Source organism: Carassius gibelio, chromosome B5 (genome assembly GCF_023724105.1).
Source record: "Carassius gibelio isolate Cgi1373 ecotype wild population from Czech Republic chromosome B5, carGib1.2-hapl.c, whole genome shotgun sequence".
Classification (NCBI taxonomy): Eukaryota; Metazoa; Chordata; class Actinopteri; order Cypriniformes; family Cyprinidae; genus Carassius; species Carassius gibelio.
Window position 1 is genome coordinate 34,710,031 of NC_068400.1, and position 24,268 is coordinate 34,734,298.

Here is a 24,268-nt window from a genome sequence, read left to right on the forward strand (position 1 = left end):
CCGCATTGAATATCTGCGCATGCTCCTCCTGAAATTTGTTAATAAAACATCAAGCTGTAGGCTACTCTCATAGGAAACTCCTTATCCTCCGTAAAATGCATTGCACACATACAATATTTGGGTTGAACTGTTCTGGAACAGTGTTGTACATACAACTTATCCACTGATTTCTAGTTGTGTCCTCTATTGGAAGGCCAAACAAAGTAGTTTCGCTTTCACAATGAAAAACACAGCTTCTCCACAACATGGTGGCGGGGACATAAGTGAAAATAAAAGTTACGCCTTATTTGTTTGCAAGAACATTTGGGCAGTGTTATGCAAGAGCTTGTAACACTCCAAAGAGAAAGGAAAACTTGAAATCACATCATATAACCCCTTTAATGGCAGACTGCAGGTAAGCTCCAGACATGAAGTTTATCATTGAAGGTGCTAAAGACTCATCTTAATCAATGAGCTGACAAAGAGATGGTAAATGAAGCGATCAGCTGTGCTAAATCACACATTGCTCCCTGATCTTAGAATTTGAAAAAACAAAGACGAATAAATTCTCTAAAAAAATAACATAAAAAGAAAATATTGTAACTTTTGTTCATTCAGCACAGGCTCATTGTAAACGTGCATATTGTGACATTTCTGCAAACTAATTTTTAATGTGCTTCTTGGATGTTTCATGAGATTTTTAAAAAGTGAAATGTCCAGTGATGGAGCTACAAGCACATTCAGTTTTATCTGAAACAGATGGCCATGAATCTGGGAATGTTTTGTTACATTGAGTATTGTATGCATCACAGCAATTTCTAAATTAAATGTCCAGGGAGTCACATTTAAAAATAACATAAACCTACGCTAAACCCCAGCCTAAACCTAACCAATTGTTTTAACAAAAGCAAATGTGAGATAACACGTTGTGGTTGAACCACTGATGGCAGATTAACTATTCTGACAATGTTTTTCATACTTTTCTGGACCTTGACAGTGTATTTTTCTTGGCAGTCTATGTGACAGTCACAAGCCTCCCGGTTTTCATCCAAAATATCTAAAATTGTGTTCCGAAGAAAAACAAAGCTTTTACGGGTTTGAAACGACATGGGGTTAAGTGATTAATGACAAAAAAAAGATCATTAGATGTCATTAGATGTATATTTCCAATAAAGGTGAACCCTTGTTTGTGATATGTAGGGATGTCACACATAATTGCAACATGTTTGGGCAAATTCCCATGATCAGATTCAGTAGCTTTGGCATAGTTACATAGGAAATTTATGGGACACTTACATAACGATATTGAGTGTACAGGCCTGTGGGACGACATACTGACCCTCAGGGTGAGCAGCATGGTGTTATGGGTGATGAGACCACTGTCACCCTGCATTGCCACCCACATGCCAGATCGTGTGGCACTGCTGAGAGTGTGAGAGCTCTGGCTTCATCTCACAGAGAGAAGAGGAAAACATGTCATACGGTCACATGTTCCGTGAGAAAGCTAATCTGCTAAAAATAACTAATTTATCAGATAGAAACTGCATGACTATTGTAATAAGAATTAGTAGTGATTAGAAATGACATTGACAAGTATAAACCTGTCCTAAACTTCATTTTCTGAGGAAGTGGATTATCTAGATGCATGGGTGTGGTATCAGTTCAGTCACAAAGACAAGCACACATTGTGAAAGCTCTGTAAATGTACACCGAGTTAAGCATGTGCTGATATTCTTGCTCCTGCTCTTTGTTGCGTGCTTAGTCCACAAACTGACACTCTTCATTTTCATCAGAGCACTTAAGTGTGCTGGCGAGCAGAGTGTGAGATGGAGATAAACAGCTAAGTAATATCTACATGTGCACTGTTAGATATTCATCTGATTGGTGGTAGAAAGGAAATTAATTATAATGCATGAATGAATAAATATGTACAGTACACAGAAATGCACAGTGTTGGATGGTTAGGGTTGCATATTTTATATAAGAGTTGCAGCAGATAAATTCAGCTATAACAATGACAAGCTCCAATGACTAGATTAATACCATAGACAAAATAAACTTCAGAGTTAGCATACTATTTGCATACAGTATAAAAGAAATAGCACAGGGAAGTAATTTCAGGATATTTTGTTATAACATGCTTTGTGTTTTAGCAATGACAAACCAAACACAGACTTATGCTGCATGCCTGCTATTCCAGTACATTATATATGAATTATAATATTACATTATTTTATTATAATTATTTGACTTTCAAATTGTTCAGGGAGAAGATATTGATAGCTTAGCTATCAAGCACAAGCAGAAGGGCAGTTATCTGTGTATTACAGCTCTAGGACTCCAGAGAGTTTCTAATCAGCCAGAAAAATAAATCTTTGAAGTCTAGAAGTGTCTTCTACTCACAAAGGACCTGGATTTACGTTGTTTGTAGGCCCAGAGCTCTATTAAGAATGGCAGTTAAAGCAATAGCAGTGCAGTGCTTTTATAAAACTCCCAGATGGGAATTCATGAAAAGGTGCAAATCAATATGTGCTACAGAGCACATTAGAAAACTAAATGAATAGCTATAGTATTTAGTCACTACTACAATCACCATACTGTACCATTTCAATTCATTTAATTTGGATGGTGTTAGTTTGGCACTTGAGACAAATTGTTATCAAACAAACTACTTGAAGTTTAATATCAACAGACACAGAAATGTTCAAACAGCCAAACCCAAGCAAAACACACCGGAATATGTTCCATTCAGAGCATGATATAGAGGCTTTCAATGTTTAACTGTTTCAACGGGTTTTGTCTTGCAAATGCAGCACATATTGAACTTACTACAGCATGTCTTACAAAAATCTAGTCAACAACTGGACAGTAAGAGATAGTAACACATAGATGAAGACTTTAAAAGTCCATAATCTGTGTACGGTAGCAATCAGTTTGAGCTCATGTTACTTCAAACCCGTTCATGAAACTGCTGAGCAAGGACAGCGCGGTAGCTGAAAAACAGCCATCGGACGAGGCCTGTGTGTCCGCCAGTGCTTGGGATTTATGAAATGACTTTCACTGTCCTTGTCTGAATTGTGTTTTTAATAAGCCACACACTGCTCACACATAGAGCACAATATGACATGCAGTATGAGCTACAGTGTAACTCTGAATCTCAGGTATTGTCTGGTTGTGTGGGATGGACTGCAATTAACAAATGATCTGTTGGCAATTCAAAAAATAAAAATTACCACATTATCAGTATGCTACATAACTGAGTTAGTTAAGCAATAAACCAATCTTATTAAGGTATTTCATTTAATTGTTTTGTTCACAACACATTTGATGTTTATGATACATACTCTTGACCAAATGAAGTGCCTTCATGTTTATTACAAAGACTCCCATCTACGACCACCACAGCTTGAACAAACATCACTGGGAAATGATTTTCTCTGACTGCATTGCAATAAAAGCAACACATTACAGGAGTCTCTGAAATTGGGACAGGCCAAATGAAAAATTCTGCCTGGAAAAATACTAGCTCATTTTCTTGTTTTGTCTTACTGTTAATTCTGCCCTTGTAAACAAGTGTCAATGCAGGTGTCAATTTTATAAGTCTTATTTAATCTTTAAATCTGCTTGTAAACTGCATTCTTGTAAATTGTTAGTTATCTTTAATAGGGTGGTTGACATTCAACAATAAAAATGTCTGAAATTAAATGAATGGAAAATCTTTGAGAAAAAAAACCCATTACATACTGTTCTGTGCATAACTAAAGTAGACTATATGATAATAGTTTTTTTACACACTGTATTAACCCCACTTTTGTCACGCATTTCTAGGCTAAGTTCAAACTGTCTCTAAGCTAAACTAACAACTGTAGTTGTGATGCAATTTAAAGGGATCATATGATGCGATTTAAATTTTTCCTTTCTCTTTGGAGTGTTACAAGTTCTTGGTGCAAAAAGAAGATCTGTAAAGTTGCAAAGACTAAAGTCTCAAATCTTAAGAGATATGCTTTATAAAATTTAAGACTCGTCCACATCCCCCTAAAACGGCTCATTCAAACACACCCCCACATCTCTGCTTCACTTTGTGAGAAGATTTGCATAACGCCGCCAAGATGTTCAAGCGAAAAAAGAAGGCGTACCTTTTATTCTTGTTGTAGTATTGTTGTTGCCACCGCCACCATGTCGTACAGACACTGTATGTTTCACTGTGAAAGCGAAACTACTTTGTTTGGCCTTCCAAAAAAAGACGATGACGAAAGACGATCTACTTCGTCATGCCTGGAGCTGATCCATGCTGGTCACTGAGGAAATACATCAACTTTGCACTGTGGATCGCCGGATTGGCTTTCATCATGGACAAAGCCGTGTCCAGTCTGGCAGAAAATGAAGGGTGTCACATGTGGTTGCCGTAAGCTCCTTCGTAAAATCGGCTCTCCGTGCCGTTCTCAAGCCGGCCTCCGCTCACTCTAGGCGTCCAGCGCCTCTGCTCACTCAAGGCCGTGGTGTGTGACACTGTTTCATTGAGGAAAGTGAAACTACTTTGTTTGAAACAACTACCTTCCAAAAGAGGACACGACTAGAAATCATGTTTATATAACGTTTATAATGGGGTTTCCGTCACACGCTAGAGGTATTCGGCCAATCACAATGCATTGGGTAGTTGGCCAATCACAGCACACAGCACACCACTTTTCAGAACGATGAGCCTTGTGAAAATTACTGCGTTTCAGAAGGCGGGGCATAGAGGAGAAACAATAATGTACAGTATGTGGAAAGTTATGCGTTTTTTGAGCCTAAAATTGCATAAACACATTTCATCACACCAAATACACAAAATAATGTTATTTATAGCAGCATCATATCACCCCTTTAATGCCCACTTCTCTGGTGAACTTGATTTCTGCACAACATAATGTCTGATGCTCCTTGAATGCAGAAACACAATCGGAGTTCTGTTTTTATTGCTTGTCTGTTATACACCATTCCAGAAATAGACCTACAGAGCTAAGAAGAAAACATAATAGAGGGAACTGAAATGAGACAATTACCAGTGTGTCCAACAGCTATAATATAGCATCAATGGGTTTACAGGATCTGATTAATGATCATGCTTTGTGGGAAGGAACACAAAGAACACAATTCACTAAAATCTGTAATAATGAAAAGTCTGGTCTGTGGGATGATTCACATTGTTAAAGCAACTTAAGGTGTCACGCTCTGATTCTTGCTTCTATAGTAACTTGTGTAGGTGTTTTTTCTGAGTCTGAATTAATATTGTGACAGAATGAGGTGAATGTTTTAAGGGTTCCTCAAATCACTGCTAACATTAAACATGCACAAACAGTTGATCAAAAAGAGCAGCTGCCAGAACAGAATCCCAAAAATGTTCGTGTGCAATCATTTACAACTAAACATTTGCTTAACACCACAATGACTTGAAAGAGCATCCAGAATACTCCAGTCATTATTTTAGGTTAAGCTTTCTAATAAGATGTTATCCGGGTCAAAGACAAGAGCTCCCAGAAATTACGGTGTCAAAGATGTCTGGGGAAACAAGGGCACTGAACTTGCCTCACTGGAAACAAAAGTCAAACACCAGCTATTTTTGTAGTCAGCATCTGAAATGTTCTCTTCACTCATAAAATATATAAATCGCAACAAATGTTCCAAGGCAAAAAAAAACAAACAGACAAAAAAACAGAATAAAGCAACAAAGGCCTTAAAATATGATGATGCTGATTTTCTCTTCATATGTATATTAAGCTGCTGCATCAGTTGGTTAAATGTGACACATATCTTTTCTGCAGAAGTGATTTAAGACCTGCAGTAAACAGCAAAGGGCAAAAATCCAGAAACAAATCCCAAACAGACACAGAGCCAGTTGCCTTTGGGCTACTACATAGAATGAGATGGATTTTATTTACTGTAATCCCAAACACCTGTCCCCCTGCAGTACAATCACTTCCAATGAACTCCAAAGGGGCTGCAGATCATATAAAGACTTAACTTAACCTTTGATTATACCCCATATGGCTGGTTCACTTTTCTTTTAACTGCATTTCATCCCACTGCTGTCACTGAATATGTCCAAGTTCAGAGGAAGAAAATGTAATGGTACCATGAGGAATTTCACACCCTTTTTCCAAAGAAACTGTCAAGATGAAAGATTATGAAGCAGACATTTTAATGTGTCATTCTATTGAACAGATAAAGCAGACATAAAGGTGACTACAAGATATGACCTTAATGAAAATTAATCATCCTTATTCTCCAAGCCAGGTTGGCATCATGTAACTCAAGATAAATGAGTAGAGGGTTTAAGATTTATCACTGTTTTCCTCTTTTGGCAGTCAGATGGTAATTAATCACATTAAAGCAATTAAGAAGGTTGTGTCTGTGCAACTGGCCTGATCTCAAATGTCCTTCATATACACAGCTGTACTGAGGAACTGAGGTTTGTGGAAAGGATTTATTTTATCTGTCAATTCATTTTTATGACACAGCTGATCAAATCATCAGCACTAACACAAGACCTACAAAGTGAAGTGAAACAAAGGAGTGTGCTGAAAGACGGTACTGGTTTGTTTTAAAACTGATCTTCAGGAAGCAGTGAACACCAACAACATATTGTGAATGTAAACGCTTTTAGTGTGAATCTGCACTCAGTGACCTAGGGAATAAATATAAGCAACATTCTGTCTGTATACTGTAATGAACGCACAATAATAAATGTAGCACAGCGGGTACAGGTGCAAACCTCTTGCAACCCCTCAAAATTCAAGGACACACTATAGGTGGCCTGCTTTTTTGTATCTGGCAAAAGAACAGTCCAGTTTGAACAAACATTTGGAAAATATGCATTTTATAAACTTGCACACTAGATGACATCATGTCACTGATCAGAATGAGAACTGACCCTACCTCTCTCAGTGGTCACGACAGGAGGCTCTGAGGTGCTTTTCACTGTCCATGAACTGTTTCCAGTATCCAGAGCAGGTGGTGTGGAGGTTTTTGTGCTACTTAATGGAGAGGAAGTAGTAGGTTTAACTGTAATGTTTAGTGTTGTGGTAAACGTGGAGTTTTCTTTAACTTTACTGCGTTTGGAGGTAGCATCCATTGTTTTGGTCTGAGGCGCAGCCGTGGTGGTCAACCAAGAGAACTGTTGTTTGTTAGTTTCAACAGTGGTCCTGAAGTCCCTGGATGTGATGGTCAGTGTGGAGGTGAAAGGTGAAAACCTGGAGTCCCTGTCGTCCTCCTGTAAGTGATTTGGGATGGTGGTCGCCTCCAACGTATCATCCAACACAGAACGCGGGAGTCTCGCGCCTGGAGACGCGTTCTCATCGTTCAACAAACCAGCTGTGTATCCAAACAACAGTAACTCCAAAACTGAGAACAGTAACATAGTATAACGCATACACGTCATTTTGTTCTTTAGAACCCCATGTGAAACGTTTCGACTGTATCCTTCAGTACTATACAGATGTTTTTCTTACTACCGAATCCGTGTTTCAGCCAATTGTCTCCACTCGTCCACTCGCGCCTTGAAACTGCACGGTTTCACTCCAGCGGGACTGACAGCTGTAAACCCCGCCTACTACTGCCACGCCTACATCCAATCAGAGCGCAGGCTACATGAAGATTGGCGTAACACTACACCAATCATACGACTGCGAGGAGGAGCCTCATAACTGTTAACTCTACCTGACTGTCTTGAAAAGAGAGACAAAAGAAAATAGGTAAGTCGAAATTAGATAGATCTGCGTGATAATATCGAGATAAAGAGACTAGGAAGAGCCAGTAGTGGGAATGAAACATTGTCAAAGAAAACTGACTGAATTTGAAACTATACACAAAAAGTACAAATAAAAACATTTAAGAAAGCTATCAAATCAGAAGGATTCATTCTACCTGTACGTAACCCATTTTTTTACTTTGTTTAACACAACATTATGGAAAAATTGCATAATATAATGGCACTAAAAATAATGGATTCATTGTTAATGGAAAATTTGACGGAGAAACTCCATTCGCCTGAAGCAGGTTTACAAATACGAGAAAGACGTTGATTGTGATGACTAAAGGTACAGAGTAATAGCGTCCTCTAGTGGTGACGCACCATTAGTGAAAAACACGCCACGACTGTGCAAAATTAATTGGACTGGTATTTCAACAATGCCTAAAGTATTATAAAAGTAGTAATTTATTTAATAATAATCAAAATATAAAGATAACTAAAATATCCAAAACTAAATCAAATTAACTAATGTAACTACTTTTGTTTCAAAGCTTTCCACAACCTTTTCTTGAGTTTTATCAGAGTTTGACCATCAGAAAGAATAAAATGAAATGAGAAAATACCTGTTTTTACTTTTGATACTCCAATTAAGAAAATGTAATATCTTTAGGTAAGGAATGCATAATAATAAAAAGGAATAAGGAAAGAATTACATCAAAATGTTACCTTAAAACATTAAAACACCTACACAGTGGGCAAACCACCACTGTCCGACTGAGGTTGATCGTTTTATCTTTTTTTCGACCATGAGAAAAATATATTCTGTATAAAATACTGTATGCACACTGCGTTGTTAAGCAATTTACTTGAGGACATTTGTGAGTGTGTGTAATGGAGAAGCGTGATACTGAATCTCTGAAATAAGAAATTTCACATCACTGCAGGCATCTTTGGAGCTCTCTAGATAGTTCAAAGGCTGGTTTGATGCCTGATGGTGGTCCGTATAACTCTATAAAGCAACTGGAACTGAGGTGCTTCATAAATTTATAAGAATAATCCTGTGAACATATAGTAAAATCAATCTATACTGTGCTGGGTTTTATCATAGCAGTCATTCAGGAAGGCAGTGGCCAAAGAGTGCTGATAAAGAGAGAGGCTGTTTCAGGCATATCACAGATGTGCAGTGGACATTAAGCCTTTATTTGCAATTGGACTTGTTACTCCGCCCTTAAGACGTTTATCTGCTTGTACATGAATTTGTGTTGCAGTCATAAGAGGAGTTGGGGGGGGGGGGAGCAACTCAAAGTGGGCGGTTTATTTCGAGAACTGTTTGGTTTAGAAGAGTGAGAGAGATAGAGAGAGAGAGAGAGAGAGAGAGAGATAAAGACACAGAAAGCTGAGGCGAGCTGGGAAGTCAGATATCAGCACTCTATAAACATCTTTCAGTGCTTACCAGGACATCTTCCAGGATCAAGAACCTTGTGAAGATAGAGAAGAGGATATTACACATCTTTGTACTCTTTCCTTTCAGTGAGAAGGATGAGACCACAAATAAAAATAATTTTAGCAAACTTCTTCTTTGAATATGAAACACCTCGACAGGTTCTGGTCCGGAACAAAAAAGTTGCAGTTGCATGCCGAATCATCCAAATGGGTGTTCTAGCCTACATCATTGGGTAAGTGATTTATTTTAGCCTTAAACATTCTGAAAAAGCAGATAAAAATCAGTGAGCATGAGTAACTGAACTCAATATGGTTCAACAAGGGCATAAAATGTAAAGAATGCAAACAAACTAACGGCTCAAGCCTTATATTGAAGTGGAAAGTTAAGTGCTGTCATGATGTGCTATTTAAGACAATGCACTGCTTAGTCTAACTAGCAGCACACCATCAAACTGTTACACACATTTCCGAAGCTGAGAATGGTTTTGTTTACTTGATTTGCTTGAAAGTATGCCCATAAGTTTTTTTTTATTTTTATTTTTTATAGTGTCTGATTTAGATTTAATGGCTTATAGCATCAATCATGTACTGTAGCAGCAGCTCATCTCCTGTCATAATTCTAACAGCTGGCCCTCAGTATATGTTAGATAACTGATTGTACATTGCGTCTGTGTATGAAAAGGTTCACTTATGTTCATGATGCGAGTGTCGCAGTAAAATGTAATTCTGTAGTCATTCATGGAGAAAAGCAGACTTTTTTTTCATCTTGACAGATGTTAACGTTTATTAGGGATGCACCGATACCAGTTTTTCCAGTACTTGCCCGATACGATACTTTTATTTTTGGTACTTGCTGATACAGAGTACAGATACCGATATTTTTCTTGCATTTGTAAATTGTTTAAATATTGGGTACAGAAACCAAAAGAGTATGTATAATGTTAGCTGATTAACTTAATTTATTAAATATGTCAGTCAAAACCTAAATTTATTCTGACACCTTCAACTGTTCTCTCATTATCACAGTTTATTCTCTATTGTTTAAAAGATGGTGATAAAATATAAAAAGAGTTCTCACAGAGAACTGTGTCAGAAAAAAAATCAGCTTGATAATGTTAGATAACTTTGATAGAAAGTTATGTAATGGATTACAATTAACCAAAAATTATTCAGACAGCTGTTAGTATGACCGTTTTTACACAACTATCAATACTTAGTCGGGCAACCCTTAGCCTTAATGACTGTCTGTAGTCTTCTGGGCATACTTCCAGCTTCATGCAAACCTATAAATAAATTCTTTTTCCCAGACTCCGTCTGAATAATTTTTGGTCCTAAATGTGTAACAGTTTTACTGGTAGTTTACTGTATGAAGATTTTTTGTGTATAATTTGTCACAGTTTACTTTATTTTGCTATCCTCACCTACATAAATTAACTATAGTGTCCTGCACACACTAGTAAAAAAAAATATCAGAAATTATATCTGGTCTCTGAATAATATTTTGGTTTGACTTTATATCCTTCGGTTATTTTCACACTTAATTATGCCCATTAAAATGTATTTTACAAGTTTTGTTACTTTCTTTATTCTTTTTTTTTTTGCTCTATGGTTCATCATCTTTAATTTAATAGCATTAGAACTGCTCCTTTGCAGCTGTAATCAAATCACACGCTTTGCTGTAATAATGTAGGGAACCACTCGTTGTAAATCTCATCACATGTGACATTTTCACAAACAGAAATTTGCGTTTTTATTTTTTTTTATTTTTCAAAATTGCGTTTATATATATTTTTTTTTACTCTGAAACATGCTGCTATTTAAATTCCAAAACCAGAACAGAACACAGAATACAGAAACATTCAAGCAAGGAAAACGCCCAACATGTGCATGTATTTGTACTGGTGCAGAATAAGAATGAGAGGGACAAGTACTACAGCTGAGTGCCTTTCACACAGGCTGCTCGATTCAGTTTCACCAGAAAGTCGTGTATGCCTAAGGTTGAAAATAAATTATGTTTATAGTGAATGCCCCTATAAATGGTCGTATTTTTATGATTTAGTTTTAATCCAAATGGTGCGTGTCTTAAAGGGGTCATATGCTGCTTTTCAAAAGATCATTATTTGGTGTATTTGGTGTACCAGAATATGTTGACATGCTTTGATGTAAAAAAAAAAAAAAACACATTATTTTTAAAATACTTTACATTATTGTAGGTCCTCTATGTCCCGCCTCTCTCAAACCTGTAATTTTCTACAAAGTCCCTCCTTCGGACAAGCGTAGTCTGCTCTGATTGGCCAACTGACCCAGTGCATTGTGACTGGCCAAACACTGCAAGGATTCATCGGAAATGTTACGCCCCCTCCTTCATAAATGCGAGCTTCATCTTTCAAAATAAATGTAAAGACTGTTAATTATGTCCTTAGTTTTTCCATCAGTTTAAGCCCGAAAGGAGAACAGTGTGGCTTGACAGACACAGTGATGAAGCTCATATATGTTTGCGGTACACAAGTCACAGACGTTAAGACAGCTGACTCCACTGTGTGACCATCTCTCTCTCTCTCTCTCTCTCTCTCTCTTTCACAGTGTGTACATATACACACACACACACACACACGAAATGCAAAACTCCACATTTGAACATTCAGTAGCAAATACTTAAACTAATAACAAAACATACTTACAGTAGCTGGTTAAGAAGCACCAGATTGTCGTAGCAAAGTCAGAATAATTTCCATAAACAGTCATCCATAAAATGCATTGCTGTTTTGTTGTAAGTAAACTTAAAGATTCCTAAATGCATCTACTTTCAGAGGGCCATATAAAGTGCTTTTGGTTTCACCTAGATACACGCAGCATCTACCTGACATGGCTGCTTCAGCACTAACTGCGGTTCCAGAAACCATGCCTTCTTTGCGTGAAGATTTGGGCGGCATTATGCAAATATTTTCACATAGTGAAGTATAGGATGTGGGGGTATGTTTGAATGAGCCGTTTCAGTCTTAACTTTGATAAAGAATATCTCCTTGGATTTGAGACTTTAGTCTTTGCAACTTTACAGATCTTCTTTATGGACCAAGAGCTTGTTTCCTTTTTTTTAGAGAAAGGAAACATTTTAATCACATCATACGAAGTACATACATCTCTCTCTCTCTCTCGCTCTCTCTCTCTCTCACTCACTCTCTTTCTCTCTCTCTCTCTCTCTCTCCCGTTAAGTAACATGTGCATTTTAACAGATAGGAGTATGAGTACATGAGCTCAGTATCATCCCTAATCATCCCTAACCTTTATAACAGTCTATGAGTGCATCCCTAACCTTTACAACAGTCAAGTCCTAACAAATGCTGAGCATTTCCTCTTAAGTAATTCAAACCTGTATTGTGCAACCCTAAAACATGCTGGGTTATTTCAACCCAAATTTGGGTCAAATATGGACTTACCCAGCTGTTGGTTTCAATTTTTAATTAAAGTTTTAACCCAAAAGTTGGGTTAGTCCATATTTGATTTAGAGTGGAGTATCAGTTAACATGTGGGTGTCATTTGTGTGCTCAAAACAATACAATTTGCAAGTAACCAAATAAGTGTGTTGTGCTTCCCTTCAAATCAATGACTACTGTGCAGTACATAAAGCCACTGGAGCAATAACTTAACGTGAAAGTGCCTAATACTTAGCTGTCTCGTATTTACTGTGTATATCTACAATGTGTTATATCACTGTATTATACTATAATGCACAATAAACCTTGTTTAATCTGTGTGATCATAGAACGGCACAGGAGTTGTGCTGCTCTCTCATCCCTCACTGTTACTCCTTTTTGTTTATCAGTGAGACCACCCATAATGAACCAAATGCAGCTCTAGTCCAAGTTTCAACATGCTAACAGATGTATTTGTTCAGGTATTCTAAACTTAAAAGCATTAAACACTATAAACCTGCATGTCGCTCAGCTAAAAGTGTGATCTGTCATGTGGAAGTTGCTTGTCTTTGAAAGTGAGGTAGAATGAAACGCAAATTGATCAAGTCGATAAACTATTGCAAAAGCATTAGTTTTTGTCTGTGTGGAGCAGTATGTTTCAGACGATATCAGACGGTATATTCAGATGTTATCAGACGATAAGACTGAGAGTCATGCTTCAAAGGGAAGAATAACATTTGTGGTGTCTTGCAAGAGGGCATGAAGCCCAAATCTTATTGCTTCATCCGACTTTTGATACAAGATGGTTCAAGAACATATGAACTCAGACAGACACACACACACACACACACACACACACACACACTATAAAACATAGCCTTATGTTATTTTGAAGTTTTTCGGTCACACTTTACTTTAAGGTAATTCTCGCTATTAACAAACCATTAACTATCACTTTTGCCTCGATAAACTGCTAATTTGCTGTTCATTAATAGTTAGTTGTTAAACATTGGGTAGTGATGTAGAATATGGTCATGCAGAATATGTGCTTTTATATAAATTACTAATAAACTGCCAACATTTGAATAATAGGTATGCTAATAAGCAACTACTTAATAGGGAGAATTGGTCCCTTTACTAAACTGTTACCACGTTTTCCAACTGCTGTGTGAGCTTAATTGTGCAAATCATGCACAGTTTATGCTTTTTACTTTGAATAAAATAATGCACTAATAAATATTTATTAAAATAGTTATTGTCCATTAGTTACCAATAAAAATAAGAATAACAGAGGTTCAAAGGTATTAATATCCAATTTAAACATTGAAACCCTAATTTCACTGTTTACAATTGCTGTGAGTATTCATGAATCGAAAGAAAGAAAGAATGGCTTTACAGAATCATTTACAATGTTTCTGAAAATAATTGTCAACACTGTCAACTGCAGAAAATTTTTATACCTGTGTGCCGTGTTGGGGAAAGTTACTTTAAAAGTAAAACATTAAAATATTGTGTTACTCCCTAAAAAAGTAACTAATTACGTTCCTTAGTTACTTTTTATGAAAAGTAATGCATTACGTTACTTTTGCATTACTTTTTAAATATGATCCGGGCTTGATTGTTTTTAATATAATAAGTTCTATTTATAAAAAATTTAAAAGCCATTTCACACCAAATAGTGTAATGAATAAACCTCTGAAGGAAAAGTAAATTCACCTTTACAGTAGAACACAGCAGAAGAAGGTGTGAAAGAACACTCTTCAGCTAAAAAACAACAACAACAAAGCACAATTGTTAGTTTATCTAAAGTAATTTTTGCTTATTAATATGGTTGAACAGTCAGCAGCAACGACATTAGTTAATAAAATGGGATAAATAGATAAATAAAAAATAGATAAATAAAATAGATACATTTGTTATTGAACATATTTAATTATTGTAGGTTTGCGTCTTATTCTGAGTTTTTATATGTATTATTTTTTGCGAGTGGAATGAATGAATGCTCATTCACATTTAGTCTAGAACTACATCATGTTCACAGCACATACAATGCCTCTGTAATTCTGGTTTCTCCCAATATGGGTACAGGAGATTTTTAAGTCAATAAATGGGAAAACAAAGTAACCAGCTTTACTTTTTTGAAAAAGTAACGGAGATATTTTCTTGTGAATTAAAAAGTAATGCGTTACTGTACTAGTTACTTGAAAAAGTAATCTGATTATGTAACTAACGTTACTTGTAATGCATTACCCACAACACTTCCTCTGTGAGACCATATCAAAGAATTAGCTCTTTGAAACTGTATGTGGCTGACAATTAAATAGGTAAAAAAAAGAAGACAGTATTTATTAAGTAATTTGGAATTCAAACCGTACAAAATGAAATACAATAGATATGATTATTGTAACGATAAAATCTCCATAATCATCGGGAAGAAGGAGGCGGGAACCAGCGCACAATCAAAATGAAACTTTAATATTCAAAATAAATACAAAACAGCGCACCAGCCCCTCGCGGACGACTGGTGCGCGCAAATAAAAACCAAAACATAAAATAATGTCCCAGGCCTGGTCCTCTCTCGTCCTTCACTATAGTCGCTCCAGTTTTATATCCTTCCATCTCCTACGTGGGACTCCATACCAGCGGTGGGGCGCAGGTGCAGCTCATCTCCAATCACTACACCTGGCCTCACTCCTCGTTCCCACGCCTCCTGGCCCCGCCCCACGCGCCACAGTTATGATTTAAGTAATAATTAGCTTGATTATATGAGATCAGGTTATGAATTGTTTTTTGCTCTTGATAGGTGGGTGTTCATGTATGAGAAAGGCTACCATGCGATAGATACCGCCATAGGCTCCGTCTTCACCAAGATGAAGGGACTGTCCTTCACAAATATAAGCGGAAAAGTGAGGATATGGGATGCAGCTGATTTTGTTTTTCCTGAACAGGTGAGTTGTGTCTATTAATTTTGGCCTCAGAACTGGGAACCTCAGAAGTCCTTATTTATATAATGTACATAGTTATCATATTTTTTGTGTGGTTTTGTTATTATTTAAAAAATTAAGAAATATATTTTTGAATGCAGATGTGGGCTACTCATTGGGTAATTGTCCATCCAATAAATTTCAGTTTGCTTTCTGATTTTAAACACACTTATATTGGTATAGGAGTCATTATGGCTATGTATTGGGCCTTATCACAGATAAATGTACTCATATTGTGTAAACATCTGAAGTCATGTGCAGGTTATTCTCACACTGGCTGAAAAACTACTGATATTGTCATGGCAAGTAAACACATATTGTGACGCTATTTAGTATGCTAATAGAGAAATACTTGACATTAGTTATTTCTTAACATAAATAACTGAAAATGGCTGCCATTATTTACTTAATGCCAACAGCCTGCAGCAGTTTCAGTATATGAAACCAGTATATCACCCAGTGCTATAAGAAACAGACAGACTGTTGACAGAAGAGTAAACACGTCATCACTCAGCAATCAAAGGAGTGGCTCCAGGAGCTTTTTTATCAAGTCAAATAATATTTCTTCCAAAAAGCAAACATCAAAATGTTCATCATAATAAAAAAATATCAGCACATCACACACACACACACACACACAGGTTTTTATGTTTAATGGTGACTTTTCATAGAACATTCATTCATCAAATTCATCAAAGAATCCTGAAAGAATCCAGAGACACGAGATGGAATGACACTTAGACTATTTAAGACTGAGGTTAAACCCTATTTTCAGCCTTAAACGCAGCTGTGTCTCAGATGTAAGCTGAAAATATAGCTATGCTTATCTTCAAACAGTGAAACTCAAGCATTTAATAATGAACCAAATGCACAGTGGGGGGTTTTTGGAAGTCTGTTTTGGGTTTAGGTTTAGGTTTTAAAAAAAAGGACATTCATCATGTCATGCCGGGGTGTCGAAATCAGTAGCGTGAAGTCAAGCAAGTAAAGTCAGCTTCAAACACTCTACATCTTGTGCAACCACTGTATCACCAAAGGATGTGCTATAAATTTAACATGGCACTCTGGCTCTGTTTTGAGCTTAGATATCAAAACTACTCATGGTCATGTGGAACCCTTCAAGTCCTTTCTGTTCCATTTTCCAGGGTGCCTCATCTTTTGTTGTGATGACGAACTTCATTGCCACTGTGGGACAGAAACAGGACAAATGTCCTGAGGTAGGTAAATATATTTTTCTTATCGTCCCATCACTATAGGTTTTCATCATTGTGACTGTCATAATTGTTTGTTTGTTTGTTTTTTCTCTGAGATCTCTGAATGAGTCATATCCTGACCATCTTTCCCCCCCAGTTAAAATAGTCACCTGTTTCTCAGAAATAAAGGTCAATGGTTGCCACAAAAACTTTTTTTTTTTTTGAAGGGCACCAATCCTGGCACGAGACCGAACTAAAACTTAACTGAGAGTTGCTGATGCTTCTGTCATTGATCAAACCACTTTTACTATTTTTTCTTTGCCTCAGTAAAGCCATGTGCGTCACTGAGTGACAGTTTGTCTTTGGTGTTGCTAGATGAAGCATAAATTCATCTAGTTTGTTTTAAGACAGGCGTCACATGCCTAGGGTTACAAACTGCTGTACCTACTATTCAAAATCATACCATATAATAAGGAATTGTCACATTTTAAATATTAAACTTGTGAATCTCATTGTCACTAGATTTATTGCATTGCTCATTAAAATGTTTAAAATACAAAATATCCTAAAAATAAATAGAAAGTGTCACTTATTTCCTCAGGTGACCTCGGAAAACACATATAATCTGTTTGATGATACAATCTGTTTGTACTTTCCAGGAAAGTAGCATGGCTAGCTCTTCATGTACCATCTCTTCTTTCATTTACCTTCTCTTAGTCGTATTTGTCTTTCACCTGACTCTCTATTTGACTTTATTGTACTAGCTACAAAGCTTTGCTTAAACAAATGAGTTTTTAGAATTGGGTTTTGTGGTTATTCTGTTTCTATTGAGTATCCTGTCTCATTTGGATCTCGCATTTGCATATATTCAACAAGCCAACCAGGGCTTAATTAAACACTAATATCCATTAAAGTGCTATTCCTTTCCTGTGTGTATTTCAGCTGCAAGATGGGAAGAACACGTGTAAGACTGATGCGGACTGTGATGAGGGCAAATACAAACGTACGGGAAATGGTAAAGTTTTAACCATTACATTTTTCCGACAGAAGGCACCGGCGCAGCAGACTAACTTCACATCACTTGCAGCCGGGGGCAGAGGAACTCACTTATTGAGTGTTTTTTATGGGCACTGCATAATCCCTCTGACTTTCATTGGTAACTAAATCAGTCCACCAGTGGTTTAAGATATATACCACAGGATTCAAATCATCATGGGGTAAGAAAATTGGTGCACTTGCACGGAAGCATTTGGTTTCAAACTCTACTCAGAATCAAAGGGGGCCTAATGAACTCTCACTCTCCTAACTGACAATCCTGCACATCATCCATGCTGCTGTCTCCGTAAGTCACTAACATCCATGACTAAAATGCTTTGCTTTCATGCTCTAAGGCTTTTTTTTTTCTGTTTTCCACATCTTTGATGAATTTTACCCCATGCTCACTGATGTCTGTAATTCCCAGAGTTCCACAGGGCTCTCATCCAGATTCAGATTACTTGGTGTGACTAGCAGTTTCTATAACAGGAACTACGCACAATTATTCCACTGCTACCCAAACAGAAATAAATTGAAGTCATTTCAAAAGCAGTAAATAAATCTTGCTTTTTTTTTTACATCATTGGGATTGACAGAGTTTAGTATTAGTACTAACTGGCAATGGGAACACCAGTGGCTTATAAACTAAAATAATCCAATCAAACCCACATTATAGAATGAGTGATATCATGAGCTCAGTGTGGGTCACAAATACTCAAATATTGACTCAGTTTCACACGGAACATAGCAGAACGGTTTGCTCTAGGAATACAGACGTACATGTAAGTAAACAGTACTATCTAACAGTAATAGAAAGTACCTTGACTTCCAGTCATGGGCAATTGGCACAGACTTCACCATTCAACACATATTTTCCTTAATCATGTTACAATACTGACTATGTGAACTCAGGGTAGAATTCATCTATGTTTTCCTTGAAAACACACAACCTTCTGGTTATTTATGCCATGCTTCAGACTGCATATCATTTCGTGCTTATTGTATCAAGTCTCTGATATCTGTATGATGTTCTGTGACACAAGGGATGCGTTATATGTAATGGTTACACTAAGTGTATTTTAATGGTTGTACAAAAGTTTGTAAATGCTATACAAAGTCAGCTACTAATAGGAATAGATGTGTATCAACCGTACTGATTTATTTGATTTTATCTTAGTGCTTTTCACACAGTCTGAAAATCTTCTACCCAATATTGTACCAACAAAGTCTAAATCAATATTGAAAATGTGGGATTCAAAATGTTTTGGAACATGGAGAACCTGGATATATAAATATATATATAGTGACGAGTGGGGCGGGGGCGGGGCCGAGAGCCGTGGGAACGAGGCGAGGCCGGTGGAGTGATTGGGAAATGAGCGACACCTGCTCCACTCACCGGTCTCGAGTCCCACAGAGGAGATTGGAAGGATACAAAAGAGGAGCTACAACAGTGAAGGATGAGAGAGGACCAGGCCTGGACTTTATTTTGCGTTTTGCTTTAGTTTGTGCGCGGCACTCGTCCGCGTTTTGTGTTTATTTTATTTTTAAGACTTGATTGATTGTCCGTCGGTTCCCGCCTCCTTCTTCCCATGATTATGAAGTTTGTAATTCGTAACATATATATATATATATATATATATATATATATAATATATATATATATATATATATATATATATATATATATATATATATATATATATATACTGTGATGTGACTATGTTTTGTTTCAGTCAGTTGATCAAAACCAAAGCTTTTATCCTCGGCTGTTCCCTTAAGGCATTTTGTCTCTCTCAGGGCACATGACGGGCAGGTGTATAAGCAATACCAGTACTTGTGAAATCTACTCCTGGTGTCCAGTTGAAGATGACCGTCAAATACCAGAGTATGAATGCTTATTTTATTATTGCTGATGATTAACTACAATTCTACAATCAATTACATGGGGTGTCAAACAGTAACAGTAGCCTAGCAATTACTGTGGCACACTTGCACTATAATTTGTGTTTTTATTGATTTATTGATTTATTTTTGATGTGGCATCTGTTATTTATAAGCCCACCATAATGAATATAAGATATGGTTGAATTAAAAGCAAAGACTCACCATTCCTGTCTTGAACTTCATGTCTGTGTAGAAATCCTGGAAACTAAACGAGAATCAAATTACTCTTTGACAGTCGCCTTAAACATAAAAGTCTGTTTATACCAAGAGCATGTGACAGATTGCATATACAATTGTTCTGAATCAGCCTACAGTCTTGGTCTGATCCATTTAACTTTATTTTGTCCCTCTCATGTTTCTCTGTAGCCCTCCAATCCTGCTGACATCAGAAAACTACACACTGTTCATCAAAAACTCCATTACCTTTCGCCAGTTTAATGTAGTAAGGTAAAATTCTATATTTTTCAAATGTTCCTTGTGGTTTATTGGAAAAGCCTAACAAGTAAATTCAGAGGAATGAGGATGAAATCTGAAAAAGGACCTGTTTTGAATGTGTTTATTTAAATCAGGGGTTTATTATGGTACTTAAGAATGTCTGCAATTGTTTTGTGAAAAAAAAAGAAACAAGTTGAAGAATGTAAACCAAACCTAAATTTAAGTTTTTTTATATTCTCACTCACATCAGTAATCATTTATATGTCATAACATAATCTAATAACATTTGTACAGTACAATATAGTACTTAACACATTATTGAAGGCCAGGCTTAAAATGCAATGCTCAGCCTAATCCGTTTTGTCTAACAAATGAACCTTCTCCTCACTTTTTTTCTCTCTAGGAGTAACTTGGTGGAGAGTGTGAATCAGAGTTACATCAATACATGTTTGTATCATCCCAAGACTGATCCACTGTGTCCCATCTTCAGACTGGGAGACATCATTAAGTTCTCTGGGTTCGATTTCTCAGAGATAGCTCGTGTGGTAGGTTTTTGTCATAAATGATTGTAAATACACACACCTACTAACACTCACACTCCTAGTGATACTTGTTCTTGATACATGCATTAAGACATTTAAAACATTCTAGTATGTCCAGTAATCAGGATGATTTCCAAAAGACTGATGTACTGAATTGAATATTTCTATTCATTAATCACATCACTTGAGGAGACTTTCACAATTTGTTCTAGAAATGTGATTTTATCATACAATGTTTATAGCTTTACTATTAGCTTTTATTATCCCAAAATTGTAGTGAATGATTCAAATCTGGAGAAGATCATAGAAACATCTACATTATAATTTCTTATTTGATGTATTAGGGTGGTGCTATAGGACTTCTCATTGACTGGGACTGCAACCTGGACCTCAATATCAAATACTGCATTCCTAAGTATGAGTTCTATGGTCTTTATGGAACAGGGAAAAATGACAAACAAGAGAAACCATCATTGGGATACAATTTTAGGTGGGTAAGAAAGTTGAACACATTTTTAATAGACTGCTCAGTGGTAAGTGGTGCCTTACTGTATTATTTCTGAGCCTTTGAGATTTGTTGGGTTCTGTAAAAGAATGAATTACATTGTTTTTTTTAAAGAATATATTAAGAGGAATTATTATGTGATATTGGCTGTTTCAGATATGCTAAATATTATGTGGAGAATGAGGTGGAGAAGAGAACATTAATGAAGGTGTTTGGTGTGCGGATAGACATCATCGTTAATGGACGAGTAAGCTGATTTTTATGGATCACTCACAAAGATATTATGCAACATGCACATTTCTGTTGGTTTACAACTGTTCTCTGCAGGCAGGAAAATTTGATATCATCCCAACATTGACGGCTATAGGCTCAGGAGTAGGAATCTTCGGAGTGGTGAGTGTCAGAAAAGAACCTTCTATTTATAAAAAGAGATACTTTTGACTACAGACTCCATATTTTAGATTCTTCTGACATGTAGACGATGATACAGGTGTAAAAAATATTTTGTGTTGTACCATCCATATAAAAATTAAAAGATGTGTTAATTACAATAAAAAAAGTATTAGAGGTAATATTTTTTTCATGCTTTTAAAAAAGAATTCTCATGTTCAACAAGGCTGCAGTAATTTAATCTGAAATACATAAGAAGCAGTAATATTGTTTGCACAGATCGCAGATCTCTATAACCATCTAGTTCCTAAAAAATAACAGCATCAATCTTACCTTTCTATACACTTAGCTGTTTAGTGCTAACACTAAATGTAACATCTACTCTCATGTGTTGTTTAAGGCAACCGTGGTGTGCGATTTGCTCCTCCTATATTTTGTTCCAAAGAGAGATTTCTACAAAAACATGAAATTCAAGCATACAGAAAACCCAGAGGAGGTGAGTGTTTTTTAAATAAATAAATAAATAAATAAAAGGTATTAGATATTTAATTCAAGTCAAGCTTGCCTTTGTGTTCGCTGGTGTGTCTCTGAGAGCTCTGTGGATAGCCAATGGTAGTTCACTACAGAAACACAAGATAGCAGCAGAGATCCATAGTTAGCTCCCATGCAAATCTGTTACTTGAGCAGATCCAGACATTTACATCAAGCTACATTCCCGTAGTGTCCTTAAGGACATTCAATAGAGGATTTAAGTAGAATACAAATGTCCAAAACACACAACGTAAACAACACATCTTACTTTTGTAACTGTATTCACTTGATATGTGTATTCAAGTAATGCAACACCAGGCTTCCTGTAGACATCTCTGCACTGCTATAGTTACCCTAGCAACTCAGAGCATTGACCAGACGTGTATCTTATAAAGAAAGGAAAATGAGGGCACTTCTTAAACTCCATTACTCTCACTCTAGCAGCTTTCTGAGAAAGAGAAACTTTGGGGTTGATGGGAGCATGGGAAATGATACGTATTTGCCCTTTCACAGAAACCATCCTTACCTCAGTCAGAGTCAGAAAAAGATCTACCAACGGTAACGTACCATTCAAATCTCTTCAGCCGCAGATCCCTGTAGAATCAAAGCATATCTCTATAAACAACTTTTCAATTTTAGCTGTGGTCACAGTAATTCAGATCTTTGCTGTGCACAGGAGTAAAGTCAGGACGGCTGCCATGACGACTATTGCACTGAAGACACAGAGAGAGAGGGGGGAAAAAACCCACCTCAACACTGGAGCTAAAGCAAGACGGCTGGGAGACTTGACACACAGAACTGCCAGACATCACTTCTCCATTCTGAATCACAATTCCTTCCCAAACTACTGAGGAAAGATATTAAATCACTGTTATTATTTAAGACTCTAATACCCACTGGATGTGTTCATATTGAGAGGCTCAGGACTGTAAAGGTACACAATTCTATGAGGGTCTTTACAAGGTTCCAAATGTGTTTGGCAATAACCGTGTGATGTCTGGATATGTCATGCTCTGGATATGGTATCCTGTATACTTTAAAAAAGCTATTTTTTACTGTTAGGCATTTTGTATAGGTTTTTGTTGTTGTTTTTGTAGCAAGTCAAAGTGTGACCCTCTAATTTTTGTGTAAAATAAACTTCAGGTGGTCAGCGAAACGTAGGAGGTTGAAACTAAGCAGCTCTTAAAGACTGGTGAGTGATTTAGGCCTCTAGTTTTTGTTGTAGCTCATTCACAAAACACTCAGCAACGAAACATAGGATGCTCTATGTCAAAAGCCTGGTATTTTGTTATTAGTACACAGCCTTCTGGACTGCTTTCATGTAATTGGTCAAATGCAGCATTTAATGATATGAAATAATGACTACCGCTCATTCAGGAACTCTTAGCTGTGCTTGTGTTCTCTCGGTAAAAGTAATTGTTAAGCAAATCAATAGTCCATAGCCATATATTTACTTGTTTTAAAAGAAGTTGTGTAGTCATTGTACAAGAGAGCATTATCAGGTATTTCTGGACACTCATGCAGTCTTTCTTCTCACCTAACAAAATAGTCTGGTCTCACTTTAGTTTGGGGACCAATTCTTACTATTAATAAAATCTTAATTTGCTGCTTATTAATAAGTTAGTAAGGCAATTGTTAAGTTTAGGTATGGGGTAGGATTAAGAGAATATAGAGAATATGCAGAATAAGATATTTATTTATTGCTTTATAAGTACTAAAGAACAATCAATATGTAAGTAATACGCATGCTAATAAGCAACTGGTTAATAGTGAGAATTGGTCCCTAACCTGACGTTTTACCAATAATTGAAACTCGCATCAAAATAAAACCCTTTCAGGGTGATCCAAAACCTTTCTGCTTTGCACTGGCATCTTGATCAATCTGTCTGGGCTTTTCTGCAACAATGACTTGCTTTTAGGAATTTACCTCAATTTTATTTTATTTAATCATGAAGGATTGTTTGGTTTTATTGAGTACAATATAATATTTCAGCAACTGAGTAGCTGCTGTTATACGTATTATTATTATTATTAGGTCAATTTCATTGATTGATTCCAAGTTCATTTTCATCATGCAAAATTGAAAATCATTTTCATCATGCAAAATTGAAAATAAATCCTAAATGACAAAACATAAAGAAGAAA

The 24,268-nt window shown here is 36.5% G+C and overlaps 2 protein-coding genes across 4 annotated transcripts in view; one reads left to right on the forward strand and one right to left on the reverse strand.

The window, feature by feature from the left end:
- si:dkey-220k22.1 (multiple epidermal growth factor-like domains protein 9) overlaps positions 1–7,534 on the reverse strand; it is a 74,181-nt gene extending 66,647 nt beyond the window's left edge. The window contains exon 1 of the mRNA XM_052555874.1: positions 6,898–7,534. Within this exon, the coding sequence (XP_052411834.1) occupies positions 6,898–7,399 (502 nt within the window). The 5' untranslated portion in view covers positions 7,400–7,534. The remainder of the gene's footprint in view (positions 1–6,897) is intronic.
- Positions 7,535–9,025: 1,491 nt separating this feature from the next.
- Positions 9,026–24,268, forward strand: LOC127957382 (P2X purinoceptor 1-like). Of its 3 annotated transcripts, none has more exons than XM_052555904.1 (13): positions 9,026–9,387; positions 15,371–15,515; positions 16,694–16,765; positions 17,684–17,744; positions 19,574–19,661; positions 20,087–20,167; positions 20,559–20,700; positions 21,042–21,187; positions 21,359–21,449; positions 21,530–21,595; positions 21,993–22,088; positions 22,637–22,681; positions 22,763–24,268. In XM_052555904.1, the coding sequence occupies exons 1-13, from the start codon at positions 9,251–9,253 to the stop codon at positions 22,775–22,777; spliced, it is 1,185 nt and encodes a 394-aa protein (XP_052411864.1). In that variant the 5' UTR covers positions 9,026–9,250; the 3' UTR covers positions 22,778–24,268. The 3 variants fall into 3 exon arrangements, with proteins under 3 accessions (XP_052411864.1, XP_052411863.1, XP_052411865.1); XM_052555903.1 differs by having other exon boundaries at positions 9,028–9,387; positions 17,684–17,756; XM_052555905.1 differs by having other exon boundaries at positions 9,029–9,387; positions 17,684–17,756; positions 22,800–24,268.